Source organism: Coturnix japonica, chromosome 2, assembly GCF_001577835.2.
Source record: "Coturnix japonica isolate 7356 chromosome 2, Coturnix japonica 2.1, whole genome shotgun sequence".
Taxonomy (NCBI): Eukaryota; Metazoa; Chordata; class Aves; order Galliformes; family Phasianidae; genus Coturnix; species Coturnix japonica.
This window is the reverse complement of record NC_029517.1, coordinates 18,501,241-18,521,538: the sequence shown is the minus strand read 5'-3', so window position 1 is coordinate 18,521,538 and position 20,298 is coordinate 18,501,241. Positions and strand designations below refer to the sequence as shown.

Genomic DNA, 20,298 nt, shown 5'->3' with positions numbered 1-20,298 from the left:
TAATCTAGTTTGGCTTCAAAATAGACGGTGGTTCCTGCCCATTATTTCCTGAAAGTCAGGCCTCTGGAAAGCAATGTAAGCGTGAAACACTGAGACAGAAGCATATACAATTTTTGGCTTAGTTGACTATTAATATAGACTAAGGAGAGCCAAATTAGAGTGCTGCTAACAAATGAATGGGCATTAAATAGTAATAATTCTTATACATTTAATTTCTTTTTTTTTTCCTGAAACCAGAAAGTTTTAGCTTACAAAGGAGAAAAGAACTTCCAATAACTTTGCAAAATTTCCCATATGCAACAGCATGAGCTTAAACTCCCGATTACTGGAACAGTGTGTGGATATGGGGGAATATATATATAGGAATATATATATTAGGAATACATTTGGTCAAAGTATTTCAAAGGCACAGTCTTACCTTGTAAAAATCTAAGCTGAAACCTGCTTGACAAAAGCCTTGTCCTTCAGGATCTGCATTGCCTGCAATTATGAAAGTAGAAGCATTTTACTGATTTCATACTGCATGCAGAAGACAGTATACACACAACATACCTAGAACTGTATGGCTGCAAATGCAAAACTTCCAGAACACAATGAAAGAAGGAAGGAGGTTGTTTTCTTTCTTTTTTTGTTTGTTTTAAAGAAGCAGAGCAAACCAAGGCCTTCAATAAGAATTTACTAAGGCAAAACGTTGATACAGTAGATGATGGGCCAACATTTAAACAACATCCTGATTATCTGTACCACAGCAAAGGAAAGGTACACATACTCTTCACAAGGCTCACCCCTATAACTGATATCCATTTGCTCAAGTAAGACTTAAGCATAATTTTAGTCTGGATGTATGTTTGCTCTTGCAAGAACATCTTTCCTGTTTCTGTTCATTTTTATGTCTAAATTCTTACATAATTTCACAAAGTGTGTTGACACCCATTTTAGGGCTTCCCTATGAGTGCTGGAACTCTGCAGGATTGGGAAACTGATGCCAATGATCACTTGAAATTCCTCCCCAAATGGCACCAGCTTTTGGCACAGGCCCAGTAAGACATCAGAAATATATGAAGTAGATCCTGTGGGCACCATTTCTTTTATAGCTTCAGTTGCTTTCTGTAACTGTCCATCCAGAGATAAGGATTAGTAGATGAAAAAACACTTGGCAGTACAATTCAGCTTAGAGCTTTATTTCAGTTCACTAATGTGTGCAGGTTTTCTGGTAGACCACAGAAAGCATTACTGGGCTATGTTATGATGCACCTGCCAGATGTCAGGAAAATCCAGCTACATTATATGATGCCGACTGTAGATCTTCACAGGAAAGAGAACTTTTAATTATGTGAAGCTGTGTATCTACATTTCCTGTAACATGCCTAGAACTTTCCTGGCAAAATAATACACAAGTGGATTGATAGTAGAAGCACAGCTTCCAATAAAGGAACAGTCACAAGGTGTATTTTGAAATTAGCTTATGTTCACCTGGCAATAGCAGGCTCTCTGTTCAATGGATAACATGACAAGAAATGATGTACAGACTTCTCTTGCTATCGGCTACCACTCACAGCTTGAAAGAGCACCCTGTCTTCACTAACCTGAACACCACTGTAGCTCTGCTTTGGGGGTTTCTAAAGGAAGGGGCAGATTTGCCCATCATATCACACACACAGTGCCCTCAGGAACGTTACTGAATGAACAATTCTCTGATCTGTGAGTGCAGGAACTGCAGTATGCCCAGCCCAGCCAAGTCTCCAGATACCTCTTATTGATTTTAACAATTTGGAGCGCTGAGGTATTAAAAGTCATTATATTTGTCTAGACATAGAATGCCAAAAAGGATGAACAACTGATTTAATCTGACATATGGAATTTACTGTAGACTTCTAGGCAACAGAGCTTGATTCTAAACATACATGCACTATTTTTTCCTACTCCTCAAGAAGAAAGGCCCGTAGACTGCTACTCCAGTGGAGTGGAGGTGCACATACACAGAATAGCACAGGGAAAGGAGTGGAACAGCAGTGATAATGTGTGCAGATTTCTCTATTGTGGGTGATACTGGTATGAATGGTGATAGAGGCCTGTGTTTCTGTGTGGGGTCTGGTCTTCTAATGGTGATCCTGTGATGAGAGATTTATACTCAGTATGAGCATGAGTAATTGGTTTAAAATGCTGTCTGGTTCTTATCTAGATCTGTTTGCTACATTTTAAAGCCATTTAAGTTGAACCAATTATATCACATCACTACAACTGCACGAGCTTAATTTATTTAATTTCTCCTCTTTCAATTATACAATAAAGCAACCAGTTTCAAGCACACAATTTAATGCTGATTTCTTTTTAAGCCTCATCCAATTCAATGATAACACGCAACAATTTTCATTCAAACAAGACTGCACAAAAAATGAAGGCAAGAAAACATTGAGTGCAGCATCAATTCCTCCAGCACAAGCTGGTTTCTATTAATACCTACTGTTGCGACAAGGTGAGTATTCAGCATAGGCACTGAAGTTCTGAATTGCTACGTAGCAGGTACCAACGGGGTCCTTCTCTGGGCTGTCTTTAAGAGTCCTCCAATGATATAAGGGAGCACAAGCCTACCAAAACAGAAATCATATCACATGTACCTTTCTTAACCAACGTACTTGCCTAAAACTTTTCAGTGGCAGGGGTGGAGATGTTACCTTTCCCTACAGCCTTCCCTCTGTAAGATACAACCAAGTCCTCCCTTGTCTCTCTTTTGCAATGAGAAACCCTCTGGCGAGGCGTTGTTATTAACATTACTGTATTGGCCTTACTTCTGCAATCGGTTCCAGCTGGATGAACCACTGCCTTACTCAGAGCTTACTGGAACAGTCTGAGCTTCTGGAAAACCGGGTTAGGGCCAGAGACTCTAAGACATGCCTCTGCCTAGAACAGCTTACGGAGTAAAACATATTAGAGAGCAAAACCAGAGTGCAGCAAAGAGGAATTATGTGTCCTATGAGGCTGAGGCACATTTCGTAGCACTGAGCAAAATGGATTGAAGAAAGAATTATAAACATAAATGTTGACATAAGGCAGTTTATGATCGAATTTTTAGCTTGCTGACAATTTCTTTTTCTCCCCTTTATAGTCTACAAAGCTTAAAACAGAACAAACATGTAGAGTTTCTGTTCAAACTTTACAAAGTGCATGTATAAAAGAATGGTACACGAAGGCATAGAACACAAAGTTTGAGACAGGGAGTTAACAGTATGTGCTATCTCTGTAACAGAACACAGTGATGCTTTACTCATCACCTGTTTTATGCCAAAATCCTTCTCCAGATTAACCCCAAGGCACACTATTTAAGGAAAAGCACTTCCTTTACATATTTCTTCCCTTGTAACTACTTTTTAACTAACGACTGGAAATTTTTTAAGCAAATTTCAGCACAGGATTATTGCTTTGCAGTTGTAAAGACTGTAATGTATTATCAAACGATGTCTTCATAATAAAATGAATTCAGCAGCATTTTCAAAGTAAACTAAAGTAAACTGCAAACAGAAAGTCTGTGTGTAAGCAACATCACCACTGCCTTACTGAGCATTAAGGCTGCTCACTCCATGCCAGGCTCCTCTACCAGCAGAGAAAATGCTCAGCAAAACTGGAATACAGACACTGCACTTGGAAAGCAATCCTGACTTGGAGCTTTTATATCCTTATTTTTTTTGCAGCTCTTCTACCCTATAGCACAGCTGAAATCATTTATACATAACAAAATAGGTCAGTGTTCTCTTACTTATTGATCTGAATCAATCCTGTTTTGACATGGCAGCCTCCTCAAGTTATCAGCTCAACTGATTTTACAGATCCATTTTTTACAAGTTATATACATCACCTGCTTTATAAATCACACATAATCATAGACTTCCTTCTTATATTCTATACACAGAGAGCTATTAAAGATACACATTTGAGAACAGGTAAATATTATCTCCAAATTAATACAAAATATATAAGACTTACCACAACTTTTTCTTTATGAGCTTTGACTGTTGCCCCAAACCACTGATTTGTCTTAAATTCAATTGGTTCCCTGGTGCCATTGACTTTAATTTTCCTGTTGTCTGACAAAGAATGGAGAATTAAGTTGATAGCTTATTTTAAAACGTATTGCCCTGTGAATTACAGATGTAAGTGAACAGAACAAGAGATATATCAATTGCATCATATTTATTGTCATCGTTCTATCAGTTTAATATAGGAGTGTTCTACTAACATTTACGCTTCTCATTGCTCTGAGGAAAATGACTTATTTTCATGTATGAAATTCACATGTGAAAATTCAAAGTAACTATAATTAAAGTGAGAGGAGAGGAGAGGAGAGGAGAGGAGAGGAGAGGAGGGAAGGAGAGGAGAGAGAGGAGAGGAGAGAGAGAGGAGAGGAGAGGGAGGAGAGGAGAGGAGAGGAGAGGAGAGTGAGAGGAGAGGAGAGGAGAGGAGAGAGAGGAGGAGAGGAGAGGAGAGGAGGAGGAGAGAGAGGAGAGGAGAGGAGAGGAGAGAGAGGAGAGGAGAGGAGAGGAGAGGAGAGGAGAGGAGAGGAGAGGAGAGGAGAGGAGAGGAGAGGAGGAGAGGAGAGGAGAGGGGTCCTGGAATTTATGATTGATGAACAGAAATATACAAAAATGAGAAAAATCCCTTAAAACTTTCCACATAGGTGGTAGAAACTCTGGAAAAAAAAAGTCTATGTTCTGTAATTAGTTTTTGTCAAGCAAATGAAATTTCTCAGCAGGAATATTCAAGACCCAACACGACAGACAGCAAAGGACTTAGTTTTTAACAGAATTACATGTGTACATACTGTCACAAGAGACAGCTTCTAATGTTGCTCTATATACACTCTTGCAGATGTCAGCATAAGAGAAAGCCATCTGGGCGTAGACTCAAGCCAATTATAATCCATTTCAGGTTTTAATAAAAAGCAGACATCCCTTCCTTTCACCCTTAGTTCTCCAAAGTGAACTGATTTCCCATATGTTCCTGAGCTTTTCTCTTCCCTTACCAGTCATTCCTAATGAACTTCTCAATTTATACATAAGCAGGACATTACTCCTTTCCCCTGCATTCCCTTCTGCTTGTTTCTGGTTCTTATCAAGAAGGATTGCACAGGAATCAGTTCTTTTTATTCTCTCTAAGTGAAAATAAAAGCATTCACTATCTACCTTGGAAGGCAGAAACAAAAAAAAAAAAAAAAAAAAGTAATGTTATTATATACTAAATATATCTAAATATAGATTTACATATATCTTGGGGGGGGGGGGGGGGAAATGCAGCTGATATAACTGCCCCTTTTAAAAAGCCAACATGCCCTGGGATTTGGCCTACAGCACAGAGGAGATACCTGAATCCTTTCCACGGATGTTGGGTCACTGGTTACTTCAGCCTGTGATAACCTCATCGATGCTACAGACATAAACATTAAGAAAAAGCCATGATATTTGGAGCAAGGGAAAATCTCACCTCTGTATTTTCCTAACAGCAAACAAGAAAGTCAAATGAGAAGGGATCTGTACAAGTCTGAAAAGCCTCTGAGAAAGTATCTCCCCTCATAGAAATAATTGTTTCAGTACCATGAAACCGCAGAAGCTAATAAGGAGCTCACAGGAGCTATGAAATCACGTGCTCGCTCCCTCAGGTTGCTCTTTAAAATACAGTTTAGTCTATATATAAGAAACAAACAGTATTTCAGATTGTTGTAAAATAAATATTGCTTTCCTAAATCTTTACCAAAATGAAGCCATAAGCACAATTAGCCTGTATGACCCCATGTGGACTGCTATTACTGTGCACTGGCTGCAATGAATTAGACAGCAAGGCTCCAAGCAAGGATACTCATAAATGCCCCAGCCAGTCACCGTGTACACCTGAGGGCATGATCTGCTGCACAGCCCTCATCCAAATACACACACCTGGGAAGGCCAGATGAACCATGGCCTGAAAAGAACCTCCTTTTATTTTTATCTGACTACAGAGAGCCAAGGATGACGGGCTTAGAGCAGCGAGGCTGACAGAAAAGCTACTTGTTTGTCAGATAAATCACACTCTGGTTCTCAGAGAACAATGAAGTTATTTCTGTCTTTGGCACATCCCTCAATACAGTGCTATCTAAGTGCTTCAAAAAATAACATATCTGTATCGTGACAATACCACCATAAGACAGCAAAATCGCTCTCTTGGTGTTATTTATGAGGATCTGAGGCCTGCATACTATGTCTCTACAGCTATACTTCTGTGAGCAACAACAGCTTGGCTTGCATTCAGGTTGCACAGAGATGTCACCTCTTCTGGAGGAACATGTCTGGCCCCTTCTAGAACTGAGACCAGTTATCTCGTATCCTGATACATGATGCCAGAACAAGGAGAGCTGGGCCACAGGGCAGCAGCTGGGCCAGGCACACAGCACTCAGCCCTGCCTGCAGCACTGCCCAGTGGTGCCTGAGCCCCAGCTGGATCACCTCAGAGCCAGCCCAGGAGCTCTTCCAGATGCTCAGCAGTCTGGATGACTCTCAGACTTGGCTTAAACGACAGCCCTGGAGTCACTCTCAATTGTACTGGCTAAGACAGTACTGCAAGCTAAGGACCAGACAAGCAAGAGCATGCAAAGAGTAGTGATGCCTGTATTTAGATTTAGGTGCAAAGACAAAATTAAGCATTTTAGCAACCCTAAATAATCTCATTTTCTGCTGCAGGAGCCAAAACTCCCATGCACTGGTGTTACCCTGCAATCCAGCTTAAGGTACTGCAGACAGGGAAATGTGGTTCTCAGAATCCTTTCTCCACTGTTCTGGACTTGATCTACCTGGGGCTACCAAAGGGAAGGAAGCCTCTGTAGTATCTGGACAAGAATCCAGACAGAAAAAAATAAACCTACATAAGAACAACAGTACAGAGATTCATTTCTAGGAACTGAAGCCTGAACCTGGAATAAATGTAAATGCCAATTTTGCACATATGACTAAATTTGGCACTCTCAAAGGCTTGGTCCTGTAGAACTGATTTGCAGATGCTGATAGTGGCTCATTGTGGTTCATTCGGTTATTGAGAACTAATAGTAAAAAGTCAGCATCCCCTGTCCATGTAAGGACATGCAAAACCCCTGCACAGCGAGGAGAGCTGCCTCTGTTTTTATATTTATCTGATACTGCAAACATCTATTTAATTTCTGGTTTTATGTCATGCCTTAGATTCTACTCATGTGAGTTGTTTTAATTTGATAGGTCCTATCAGATCATATCTAAACAGCATTATTTGGACTTTCATTCCATGAATCAAGAAAAAAAAACAAAAAAAGAATCATCAAACCCAACAGGATTCTTTGCCTGTGTACAATCTGATCAAAAACAAACTGAGACCTCAGGGCATGAACCAACACAGCTAAGGGTATTTTTTTCCCTTATTTAGATAACAAACTGACAAGGGCCCATGATAAATCAGAATGCTACAAGTGAACCATGAGGCTCCAGATAAGGTCTTTCTGGCATATTCACTGAAATGTGTCAGCATTTAAAAGTACAACTAAATTCTGCCTAAGCATTTTCTCTTGAGATGTAAAGTTTCTCTTACAACAGGATTCTAAGTTCTGCTCAGAATCTTACCAACTTTACAGCTAATGATTTTTTCATGTTACTAAATCTCTTGAGTCCCACTATACATCCTTTCCTTATACAGTACCTGGGTTCTGTTACCATCAGCTCAACTGCTGGCCAAATTAGCTCATGATTTTAATCAACTGCACATTGGGCCGTGACTGACCTACATTCCCCTTACCTGTTCTCCTTCAGAGTCTGCCCAAATTCTCTCCTGTTCAGAAAATATACTTTATTTTTCTAACACCGGTGAAGATGACTGACAGTGAAGGCAGCACTATAGTGAGCCCTGGAGACTTAGGGCAAGTGTTTAAAATTCTGCCCTTGGAGCTAATTTAAAACACAAAACTTGTTCCAGCTTGTTTAGTACTACCATTAAAAATAACCATTATAATGAATTCCTGAAATATGAAGTATTCGTTTTTTAACAGCTCTCAAATGCAACAGTGTATTTCAGGGGGCATTAAAGTTTTCTCCTGGCTTCAAGATGCTTTTGAGTACTTCAGAAGTTCCCCATTTAATCAAACAGGGAGAGCTTTCTTCGTATTGCTCTCCTGCTACCTCTTCTGGCAGCCTTAAGGAAAAGCATCCCGATTAAACACAAGGACTTTGTTGCACCTCAGTGCTAAGCAGAAATGGTCATGGTAAAACTCTTCATAACGGAGAAAATGAAAAGGAGAAGTTAGTTACGTGTAGATGAGAGAAGGAATCCAGATCATATCTCCTCACTATAATCCCAATGCTTGTTCCCCTGTCTTCCCACCAAGTTTCAAAGACTATCTCTGCCTTCCACCACAGTGCAATAGGAAGGAACAAGGAAGAGTCCCTGCCCTTCAGTCCGTATTTCCTCAAGTAAGGGAATACTAAAAACCCTTCCATTATACCTTACATCAGTCCCTTGCTGCAAATAAATTGAAGAAAGCACTGGTTGTGCTCTAAGGGGCAATGCTTTCAGCTTCCTTCCAGCCTTGGCTCCAGCACCGAGATTTCAGGAGCTCTGAGGGACTGCAGAGTCAGTGCTGCATCAGCAGGAGGAAACAGTTCCTGCTAAAGCTCCTTCTTGGCTGCAGGCCATATCACTGGTCCATTCATATGGGAACGTCCTGCTACATGACTTGCGTATTGATGGATGGACTCAACTCCCTGTGCATGCCAAAATTTCATCTTCCTTCTTCCTCTGCCCCCTGGCAGAAACAATCTATTACATCATGAGGACTAATTACTGACGTAAGTTTGCAAGCAGATACCCTCAGTGCTTTGGAAATGTCTGGACTGAATACTCTGAAGAACAAATCCAGTGACCTGAGGAGTTTAGTGCCACTGTGAGAATACCCAGTAGAACAATACCAGGTAAGCAGTAGGACTTTCAGGCACAAGCTGTGGATAGTCCTGTATCTCTATTAAGTCTGCCATCTTCTCATCAGAACAGCTTAGTCCACAAACACATCCACATTAACACAAGTTCAGCAGCTACTTATAGCACTCAGACCAGCTTCACTCCATGGGGAAAATCTGAAGTTGCCTTACACCAGCGTTGGGATGGCAGGTCCAAAAGGCCTTCACAGCTCTGTTCTCCCTTCAGGACTCCGTGGTGCAGAGGACAAAGATTAGCTTTCCTTAAAATAAACTTGTAGTTATCTTCAAAATAGGAAGATGTTGCTCAGAAGAAAATAAAACTGTCACCATTACAGACTGCAGCACCAAAGTCCATCCTGTCTCAGTGCTCACCATCCTAGTATTAACCTAATGCAGCCTCAGTTGTTCACTAAGGCGTCTCTTAACCACCTGGTTCCCACAGATCACTCTCTGAAAAACAATCTTTCCTGTGTCTGAAGTGATACATACATTCATTCAATAAACATGTTGGAATCAGTAAAACAAGGGAAAAATGTAAATTAGTACAAAGCAAACACACACCTGTAACGCCCTGATAATAGGAAATGGTTAGAAACTTGACTGAAGTCACCACAGAAAAACTGGTCATTGCCATCACTTCTTAAATTTAGGAGGAACAAGATCCGAATAGCTCTAAAACAAATAATATCAACACATTTGCAAATGATGGAAACTGTGAAATTAGATCCATTTTCCTTCTGGAAACTGTGAAATAATCTTTACAGTTACATAAGAGTTTTAGGTGCCCACTTACAGACCTGTTTCCACCAGCCAACACTGGTCCTACAACATTGCAGGATGACTTGCAATGACCACACACTCCAGCACCTGCAGTTGGCAGCAGAGATGCTCTGCTTGCGAGGTAATTCCAGCCCTGATGCAATGAAAAAGACTACGACATTTTTGCTATAAGAGTCCTCATTCATTCAGTGAACATTTCTGTTTCTGAGCTCTGATTGGCTGCTGTTGGCAGGAGAAAGTCCAAATAACATCCAAGTGCACTGTATGTATAGTGTCACAGAGCACTGCTACACGGAGCTATGAGATCTGGTTTAGTGACTTGTGGTAGTAATGGTAATGGGAGGACGGCTGGACTAGATGATCTTGTAGGTCCTTTCCAACCTTGTGATTCTATGATTTGTGCGTCCAGCCCTCAGAAACAGAAGACATCAAAAGCCTTCGTACTCATATTGGAGTCATGATATTAAGTTAGTGGTTTTCAACCATCTGCATTTGTTGATCTCTTGAACTTTTTAGCTATAGTAGAAATCTCACAGTTTCTGTGAGCGCAGAAATTTCACAAACCTATTTTGGGCTATAGATTGCACAAACCTACTTTTCTTTAACAAATTCTTTAGAAGTCCTCTATTGAACTCTTGTGGTGAACAATACTGACTTAATAGCTTGGTACACGGTGCTCAGATGCTCCGATGGGAGCTGTATGCAAAGACAAATTGAAGTAGACTCATCCAGGCTGGAGCTCACATGGACTGCTCTGGGAAGAAGGTGGTAAAGATGGAAGACTTGCTCCAGGATGTAAAGTATTTTGGAGAGAAAAAAGTGAACAAAATATATGTCTGTTGGGCATCTTGCCTAACTTCAATGTCTGCAAGTCAGGTGTCCATCCAGAGGATACAAAACGCTTCGGGGAGACTGAAGGAACAACGCTTTGTTGAGGCTGAGCTCTCTGCCCTCTCATGTGGTACAGCACAAAGCCGTGTAGCTGTTCATGGGGAGCTGGACTAGATGCCTCTTAAGGGTCCTTTCCAACTAATCACTCTATGATTCTATGCACATCCAATACTGCACCCAGAGCAGGAGCCTGGAGCGTGTCTGGAAGAACGTCCAGATGTGAGGAGAGCTCTGAGTGGGGTTTGAAGTGATGAACAGCCCTGGGACGTGTGGCTGGTTGGGGGTGGAAGGGGTGAAGGACTGCACTCAGCTGTCGCACTTAAGCTCTTCTAATGTAAGCTGTGCTCTTAGAAATAGGCTGAACTGTGTATTGCGTTTGCATTTAAACACACCATAAATGCTAAGATTAAATACAAGGTAAAGAATCATAACCTTTGTTCAACGACTAAACTGTCAAACTTTGCCTAAATGAAACCAATCCATTTTTATGTCCCCGGGAATTCTCGGTTTAAAGTCTTTTCAAAACCTCTAAAGAGACAACAGAAAACATAAACAGCCTGACTTGCTTCAAACGTGCGTTCTCCCTAATTAAATAGGAAACATCTGTCTTGGGATTGTGGAAGCGGCTGCGATCTGCCCACACTGAGCCTAAACCAGCCCGAGCTGCTCTTCAGGAGAACCCTCGTTGTCTGCCGAGCAAGCAGCGGCTCCCGGGTCGCTCCATCCGCCCCAGCCGCAGGTTACCGATGCAAGCAGCGGTCGGTGCCCGCACACAGCCCCGCATAGCGCTCACTTACTGGTGTTATCGAAGGGGATCTGCCTGCAGCGCGCGGCCGGCCAGCCGCAGTGGTACACCGCTCCTCCTTCCACGATGTCCGGCTGCGTGGTGTTGGCTCGGGGAGCTCCCACCAGGACGCTGACCCTGCGGACACGCTCGCGAATCACCGGCGGACAAGGGGCCGGGGGCTGTCACACCCCGCCGCCCCCGCCCCGGGATTCAGCCCCGCAGCCCGCCCGCCGCCGGCACCGGCACTCACGTGCTGGGCTCGGGGATGTAGAAATCCACCGAGTACCCGAAGTAGCTGCCGGGCGGCCCGCTGTACACCGTCAGCTTCTCCTCGTCCAGGTTGAAGGCCGATGCCGGCGCGCAGAGCAGCGCTGACAGCAGGAGCAGCGGGCACAGCGGTGGCTGCCGGCGCGGCATCCTCGTCCCGGAGCAGCCCGGAGCGGAGCGGTGCAGCGCGGTGCTGCCTGCGGTGGGGCGGGCGGATGGACGGCGGCTCGGCCCCGTTCGCCGCGCCGGGCGGAGAGCCGAGATCCGGCGCCTCCTGGCGGCCCGTGGGGAGGAAGGGAGGGAGAGTTGGAGGTGAGGCCGCGATCCGGTGCCTTGTCAAAGCGTCTGCACGGCGGCGTTGCTGCTCGCGGGGCTCTCTTAACTTTCCACCTTAGCTCAGCCCAGCTGTCACCCTGCGTGCGCAGCCGCTCCGTGGTGGAGCTAAGGCTGATGGTTTCCACGTGAAACCTCCCTACGCTTCCAGTATGTTCAGGAGTTCGAACTGAAGGGTCTGATAATTGAACAGTGCCTTTTAGGCAGCATGAACACATGGAAAAAAATAGAGCTTCATCAGACTGTTATGCAACTGCCAGTGTGGGCATTCATATTGAATATATATATATATATATATATAAATATATATGCGAAACCCCCAAAATCTCTTACAACAGAACAGATGTAAGCCCAGCCCCATCCCTCAGAACGCATTAGTGTCTTAGAATGGCTCATGTTACCATAGAATAGTAGAATCAAAGAACAAATTGGTTTGGAAGGGATCTCAGACACCCCTGTGCCATCGGCAGGACAGTCCCCCACTAGATCAAGCTGCCCACAACCACATCCTTGAGCACCTCCAGGGATGGGGCACCTAGAGGTTCTCTGGACAGCCTCAGAATAAAGAATTTTCCCCTAACATCTAACCCAAATCTTCCCTCTTTTAAACTGTTATCCCATCTGCCATCAATACATGCCTTAGTCAAAAGTCCATCTTTCTTACAGGCCACTTTTAAATATTGAAAGACTGCAGTGTGATCTCCCCAGAGCCTTCTCTTCTAGAGGCTGAACAGCACCAGTGCCATCAGCCTTTCACAACAGGAGAGTGCTCCAGCACTGTGTGTGCTCTGAGCATCCTCATGATTCCCTCTGGATGGCGTTCCTTCCTTCTCTCGTGCTGAGCACACAGCACAGCGTGGTGCCATCCGCACAATTCCTGAGGGTGCCCTTGATCCCACTGTCCATATCAGTTATAAAGATATCAAACTGTATCAGTCCCAACACAGACCCCAACACACCACTGCTCAATGGACTCTGAGCCGTTCACCTCATCTTTCTGGATGTGGTCACCATTAGCTGCTAGGAATTCCCTCTCTAAGTGTCTCTGTTGGTGCTCACCTGGCCATAAAACCTTGCTCAGATGAAGGGAGGACCTTATGTTGGCACAGAGGGCTGTGCTGCTGTGGGCTCAGCCCAAAGCTCAGTGCAGAGCAGGCGTCATGACTCTTTTATCATAGAAACAGTCAACGCTGCATTGCTGGAAGCTGCCCTGAATTGAGCTCTAAGAAAGCTCCTCTTACAGGTTCTTCATAAAAGCAATTAAGAACAATGAGACCGCCCAGTGCCCATTTTGAACTCTTTTGCCCTCACAGCAGTGTTGTAGCTGTAATTTTAAGGACATATGGTCTGATTTTTGGGTGCTTCTATGTGGAGCCAGGAGCCGGAGTCGCCGATCCTTGTGTGTTCCTTCCAATTCAGGATATGCCTTGACTCTGTGTAAAAGCATGTCTGCCTGATAACACTCCCTTCCCCAGCAAGACTAAACGAGACAAGGCACTGCATCTCCAAGGGATGCAATTCTTTTCTTTGTTCCTGATCTATTCAAAGATAGGAGGAAAACAAACCAAAACAACAAAGCCAACATATTAATTTCTGCTCAGTCCACTCTGTTTGAACAAAAATATTGTTTTGCAGCATTTATAATAGAGATGTGTCCAAAAATATCAGAGAAAGTTCAGAAAAATTGAGAACATTGGGATTGAAAGCCACTTATAAACATACACCAGCATAGCGTACCTATGAAAGCAGAGTTGTTTGTTTTGTTCTGAGGCTCTGGTTTCTTTACTTTTGTGTTTGTTTTATTTTAAGTGCTTTATGGCAAGATGAATCTGATAACATGGACATTCCTGCTCATGAAAACAGAGCAGTGTTTATTTCCATCAATAGCCGTGTGACCTGCAGCTGGACCACATGCCTGTAATACTCCTTAGTTCTTTTACTGACATTACTCCTCCTATTAGAGCAAAACATAACAGCTGACATTACTTGGCTATTTTACATTGAACAAGGGCCACTCAGAGACCTAAGCACTACCAATAACCTCAGAGGTACCTCAATGATTTGTGGGGGTAATGCCTGCCCTTACAAGTTGCGTATTTCCAAAGCAACAGAAGGCTACTGAGAGTTGTGTGCCATGATACTGCACACACAGAAATTCAGCCACTGTAAATGTTGCATTACACAACATAGTCATAGAATCACAGAAGCACAGACTGGCCTGGGTTGAAAAGGACCACAATGATCATCTGATTTCAACCCTCTGCTATGTGCAGAGTCACCAACCACCAGAGCCACATCCAGCCTGGCCTGGAATGCCTGCAGGGATGGGGCATCCACAACCTCCTTGGGCAACCTGATCCAGTGCGTCACCACTCCCTGTGTGAAAAACTTCCTAATATCTAACCTAAATCTTCCCTGTCTCAATTTAAAACCATTCCCCCTTGACCTACCACTATCAACCCATGTAAACAGCCATTCCCCCTCCTGTTTATCCACTCACTCCAAGTACTGGAAGGCTACAATGAGGTCTCCCCAGAGCCTTCTCTTCTCCAAGCTACACAAGCCCGGTTCCCTCAACCTTTCCTCATAGGAGAGGTGCTCCAGCCCTCTGACCATCTTAGTGGCCCTCCTCTGGACCTACTCCAAGAGCTTCACGTCCTTCCTGTCCTGGGGGCCCCAGGCCTGGATGCAGTACTCCTCTTACTTAAAACAACAAGACTCAAGTTTTGCAGGGTATGCAGTACATTCTGGTGTTGTGTCCATCCTGCACAGATCTATTGTAGTTACAGCTCAGTCATTAACCAGCTGCAAACTTCTGAGCACTGACACGGATGAAAAATGGGAGGCACAGAAAGTACACAGGCAATTGTAACATGCTCCTCTTGTCCTGCTTGTGTGAAGTACATACCACTGGAGCTGCTTAGTGTAAACATTGCTCTCCTTTTTCTTTTTCAGTCTCAAAGAGATGTGAGTGTAGGACAATCCAACTCGATTCCAACAGCCAAGTGACAGATCTACTCATCACATCTATAAAGCAGACAAACCTCTAAATGCACATATTCTTAACTGCTGCCAGAAAGGAGAGTCATTTCTCCTTCATCTGTTCAGTGACATCAGCTCTGAGATCTCTGCATTTGGACAACTGGCATGTTACCCTAAATAACCTACATCTGTTCCAACTATTGGAAACTTATTCCAGATTTGGGTTCCCCAGACTTTAAATCTGCCTGCACTGGACTGCATAGTTCAAACAGCTGCCCCAGATGTTGTTGGACTGAAGTCTGGTGGCCCAACACACCAACTGCTCTGAATACTGCACTTGTCTTAATGGGTTCTGACCAGGAGCCAAGAGAGCAAGCCTTTATCGGCCTCTTTGGCTAAATGCTCTTAAAGTCATTATAAACCTATTTACTGTGCAGGAGAAGAGGAAGGTCAGACACAGAACCAAACAATTTGCACAGACTATATGAGCTTCCTGGTGTGAATGTCTACAGCTTGCGTTACAGGCAGTAGGTGAAGTTAATGTATCATTACGATCTTAAAAATAAATTAGTAAAGCTTCTACAGAAAGTTTTGCCTAAGTAAACCACTTAACATTTCATACAAGCCTGTATTATGAAAGCTTTAATCTTACGTTATGCAACTACTTAGTAATCTATCTGCTAACAGAAGTGTTTCAAAGAATCGTATGGGATTTTAACATAAATACTGTCAAAATTAATGCCAACTTTGCTGCTAGATTTTCCTAGAACATGCCATGACAGAAGCCGCAGTGTCCAATTCCCACAGGAAAGCTCAGCTATCCTCTCAGATATTCCCTGGTTAACTCTCTCTGTAGGCAGGAAACCTCCTAGACTACAATTAAAGCTGTTACGTATTGAATATGGTGTCACAAAGCAAGAGGATGAAATGAGAAAAATAAGACCGTGTCCTACAAAAAGCGTGACTTAACAACCTTGTCCTTGTCAGCTACTGAATCTGAACACCTGCTTGTGTCTCCAAACAAAAAAGGATCAATTTCAGACAATATGTGTGAGAGCAATTGAGTGAAGAAACACATTTGAGAGCAAAAAGCTTGATACACAATTGCTTGTAGACAGTTTAATTGATTACTAAATAGCAAACTCATTAAGCTGTACTTTTGTTTGCTAGACTCCCTCAGATTAATAACCGTATTAATAAAAGACCCTTTCTCTTCCCCCCGTGTGCAAGTTGCTGGAATGTGAATTCAGGATGATGTGCCAACAAATGATTTTCTGCATTAAGTTTTGAACTTCACCCCTGCAAACACTGTCCAAGTAAGAAATCTCAGCAAAAGTAATCCATATTTGAAAAGCATCAAGGCTAATTTGAGTATGAGCAAAGTCTTCCAGACATCTAAGCAGAAGAAGGTTTCTTCTCTAAGGATCTCATGGAAATAGCTTTTATCTATATTTACAAATGATTTCACGCGATTAACCCAGCTGGCAATGTAACCTGATGTCCAGCGAGCCTCAAACCAGGCAGTTTGAAGGAAATAAAGAAAGGAATAAGGGTTCCTTTAGTACACAATGCATCTGCTGTTGTCTTCCTAGAGTACTAAGTTTTAAATGCTCATAACTCACAACAGCAGGGCTTCTAATTCTATTTTTTTCTTTGACATGGAACATACACTGTGTCTAACACCGGACTATAAAATGCTGCTCATAATTCCAACAGACTCAGTGAAAGCTGTGCTGGGAAACACTCTATCAGAAAGCAAGACAGACGCTAGAATCTATGAAAAAGAACAAGAGAAGTGAACTGTCACAATCAAAGTCTGAAGTCTATTCTCTTTCTGGCATTACCATTTACCTCCAGTGTAAGCTGTCCAATGAAAGTCTCTTCCCGAAAATACATAGGCTATATTGGATTGCGTCAGCTTGTCCTTCTGTATGATGATCATTCTGGAGTCACACGTATAAGGAAAGAAATTTTAAACAAAAAGAAATAATTTTGAATGTGAATTTCAGCCCTGGTGGCAATAATGGAGGCACATCAGTTGCTGTTAGGATGCAATTATCCCTGCCCCCTCCCCACCAAAGCCATCTCAAAACCTCACATTTCTAAACCCAAGGTCTCTTTCCATCACCTTGGGTAGAATTTAAACATAAAAAAAAGAACATCAGGATTCAAGGAAAAAATTTATTTCAGGGCTAACAAGTTGATAATAAATAAAGGAATATAATAATGTAGTAACAGATGTTCTCATGCACTTAACACATACAATAACGCTGGCTTACACTGCTGTTTGGACAAATTGAGAAGAGGTATTTGGCAATATTATGAGCTTGAATAGTTTAGAGATTATAGAGCAAGAAATTCCGCCGTTTTATTTATTTTTACATTTTTATACAAATTCAAATAAATATTAATACATCTATTTTGCCTCAGATTTTTTTGTTCTGTTTTAACATGCCCGATAACTACGCCACAGTAATATACACCTGCCAAGAAAGAGTATTGATGAATTATACTTATTAATAGTCCTAGAAATGTATCATATTCCTGTCACACTTGTGCAAGCTCTTCAGGTAAAATTGGATTTTAGGAAATATTGCAGAAAGTTTAAACTCATTTAAACATATCGAGTGCAAAGGCCAGTCTAGTGCACACATCATGGTACTGTAATGTCAGCCAGTTTAAATCATAAAACATGCCTATATGGATTCAGAAGCAGCTGAATATGTTTAAAAGATCTGACATCTTATATTCAGGTTCTGCAATATCAGACATTCTTCAATTCTTCATGAGATGGCAAAGTAATGGTAAGACTTTATAAGTAGCCTTTTTATTTTTATTTTTTAAGGATAATTCACATTAACAGTACTATGGTGGTCAAAAAAAAAAAAAAGACAAACTATTATAATAGAAATCAATCTGATTAAAAAATTAAATATTCCAATTAACACTGAAAAAGTGTTTGTAATCATTATTTACAATTCAATGATACCAGTGTATAACTTCACACAGTCAAAGTATACCACTTTCAAGCAAACACCAACCCCTATATCCCCTTCCAAGCATTCAACAGTAGCATGTCATTTACATAAAACCTATCAGTTTAAAGAAGGAGATCGATCTGTGGTCCACAGTAATTCTATATATGGCCATTTGGTTTGCAAGCAGCGTTTTACAGGAGTGTCATCAGTTTGCAGCATTGGTTCTTCAAAACCCATAACAACTGCTGTGCCTTCTACATACATGACCTGCCAAAATAAATCCAAATAGGTCAGTTGAGGCTTCCCTAAAACATAAGGTCATACCTATTTGATGGTTTATTTGAAGAAATAACTAGATATTGCATTGAGGGACATGGTTTAGTGGGAAATACTGGTGATAGGTGGACAGTTGGGCTGGACAAAACTGAAGTTTGAGTTATACCTCCACTGTCCTTTACAGTTCAGATCCTACTTGTCATGATAAGCAAGCTCATGTATTCAAAAAGCATAGCTGAAGAGGTGTTGTTAAGCTAAGTGATCCACTATGATATCTAAAATATTACCAGTAGCAGACAGCAGTTTCCAATTTCAAATACATTACAAAACAAATATATTGTTTTGCAATACAATTATTCAGAGTGCTTTTGAAAAAAAAAAAAACAAAACCAAGAAACAGGCAAAAAAAAAAAAGCTACAAAAAACGTTGCAGAATATTTTACTTGTAACTACACTTGGTTTTATAACTCCACACAGGGAGAGAGTTTTGTAGACTGATTGTTATTAAGGCCAGATTTACATTGTTTACGTCTTACCTTTTCATTATAGTTAGATTGCTTCAGTCCATTGTAATGGTAAACAGTAAACGACTCCGAAACCCTAGAGTCCTAGCAGAAAGAAAACTGTTAATGCCATGTACTATGTATGCTGTGCCTTGATAGTGACTTCCCTTTACAATTAGACAAATGCGTTTAAACATGAAGACAACATGAAGACTATGAAACTACAGAACTAGAATACCATTTCTTTTAGATGTATCATCCAGAAGATTTTGTTCATCTTGTCTTTCTCATCATGAACAATTCAAAGATGTCAGTAAATTAAAAGATGACAAATCCCCTGCAATTTTCAAGACCTAGTAACGATTTTCTGAGTTCATCTGGACTCTAAATCACTTCAGTACTCAGCTGTCCTTCTGCTTTATCTTCTCAAGTTAGACATCATCAGTAGCATCCACAGTCGTGTGCACCTATGACTGTTTGGATGTTACTAACTTAAATATTTACTGAAGATTAAATCCAGTCTCCAACCCTCCATTTGAAGCCGAAGAGTAATTTAAACCCATGCCTGCCTAATTGTAAACTAATTCTGAGGACCCTGCTCAGAAGATGCCTAACAGTAGATGAACTGCAGTTGTCAACCTTTGCCACTCCAGACGCTAAAGTGCTTCAGTCCTAAAAGGACTTGAAAGCCTCATGATGAACTGAGCTCGGAAACACAAACTAGGTGTAATATCATCTCTTTCATACCTACCGGTTCAGGCTCTGAATAAAAGCTTATCCCCCCTTTAAGTACATGGCAGTAAATGCTGGAATGAGGACACAGCTGCTCTGGTTACAGTGCTTTCATCAGTTAATAGAATACCCCTATTCATTTTTCTCCTCTAGAGGGACTCAAAAACCTTATCTAGCTGCAGGTTTCACACAGCAAGCTAGGATACTTAGTGGAGGGAAGGCAGAGAAGAGAAAGGTAAGCAGTTACTCTTCTTACAGAAGTTGCTTCACAGATACATATAAAACTAGGCTTTGCAGTGAAGGAAATTGAGCACATATTCTTTACGCAGATGAGGGCATGCTCACCTCGAAGGAAGAGAAGTGCTGGTTTCCAGTTCCTGTCCCACAGATGTTAAGAATTTTGTGTATGCCCCAAAAAAGGACATACAGAGAAATGAGGATTTCCCCCCTCTCCAAGCATTACCTGAGCATTAAGCAGTTATGCCTGCTCTCTCAGACTAAATGACCTTTGAAAATTTTTCATCTCAGTCAAGACCTTTGTAAAGGAAAGCTGAAACCCTTTCTTGTTCTTTAGGCAGATTTAAGTACTTTCTAGGAGAAAATGGGAACTTGGAACATTTTCAGAAAAAAGGAATTAAATCTGGTAGTCCTGACCACTAGGTAATTGTTCAAATACTGTATAAGGGGAAAATTATCAGCAACTCTAACCATCACTGGCAATTGCTATTTCCTCACGGTATTTTAAGACAAGACAGGAAAGTATTCTGAACTAGGCATCAGTATGGGGAGGGTTCCTCCTACCTGATCCAGAG

General features: G+C 41.8%; 2 protein-coding genes across 4 annotated transcripts in view; both read right to left on the bottom strand.

Moving 5' to 3' along the window:
• ITGA8 (integrin subunit alpha 8) overlaps positions 1-12,016 on the bottom strand; it is an 86,130-nt gene extending 74,114 nt beyond the window's left edge. The window contains exons 1-5 of the mRNA XM_015853426.2: positions 11,666-12,016; positions 11,426-11,550; positions 3,982-4,082; positions 2,465-2,588; positions 419-480 (exon numbers count right to left, since the gene is read on the bottom strand). Of these exons, the coding sequence (XP_015708912.1) occupies positions 419-480; positions 2,465-2,588; positions 3,982-4,082; positions 11,426-11,550; positions 11,666-11,832 (579 nt within the window). The 5' untranslated portion in view covers positions 11,833-12,016. The remainder of the gene's footprint in view (positions 1-418; positions 481-2,464; positions 2,589-3,981; positions 4,083-11,425; positions 11,551-11,665) is intronic.
• Positions 12,017-17,164: 5,148 nt separating this feature from the next.
• Positions 17,165-20,298, bottom strand: part of MINDY3 (MINDY lysine 48 deubiquitinase 3) — a 42,090-nt gene continuing 38,956 nt past the window's right edge. For all 3 annotated transcript variants that reach the window (XM_015853478.2, XM_015853479.2, XM_015853480.2), the window contains 2 exons: positions 18,788-18,859; positions 17,165-18,242 (listed from right to left, as the gene is read on the bottom strand). In XM_015853478.2, coding sequence (XP_015708964.1) covers positions 18,093-18,242; positions 18,788-18,859 — 222 coding nt within the window. In that variant the 3' untranslated portion in view covers positions 17,165-18,092. The remainder of the gene's footprint in view (positions 18,243-18,787; positions 18,860-20,298) is intronic.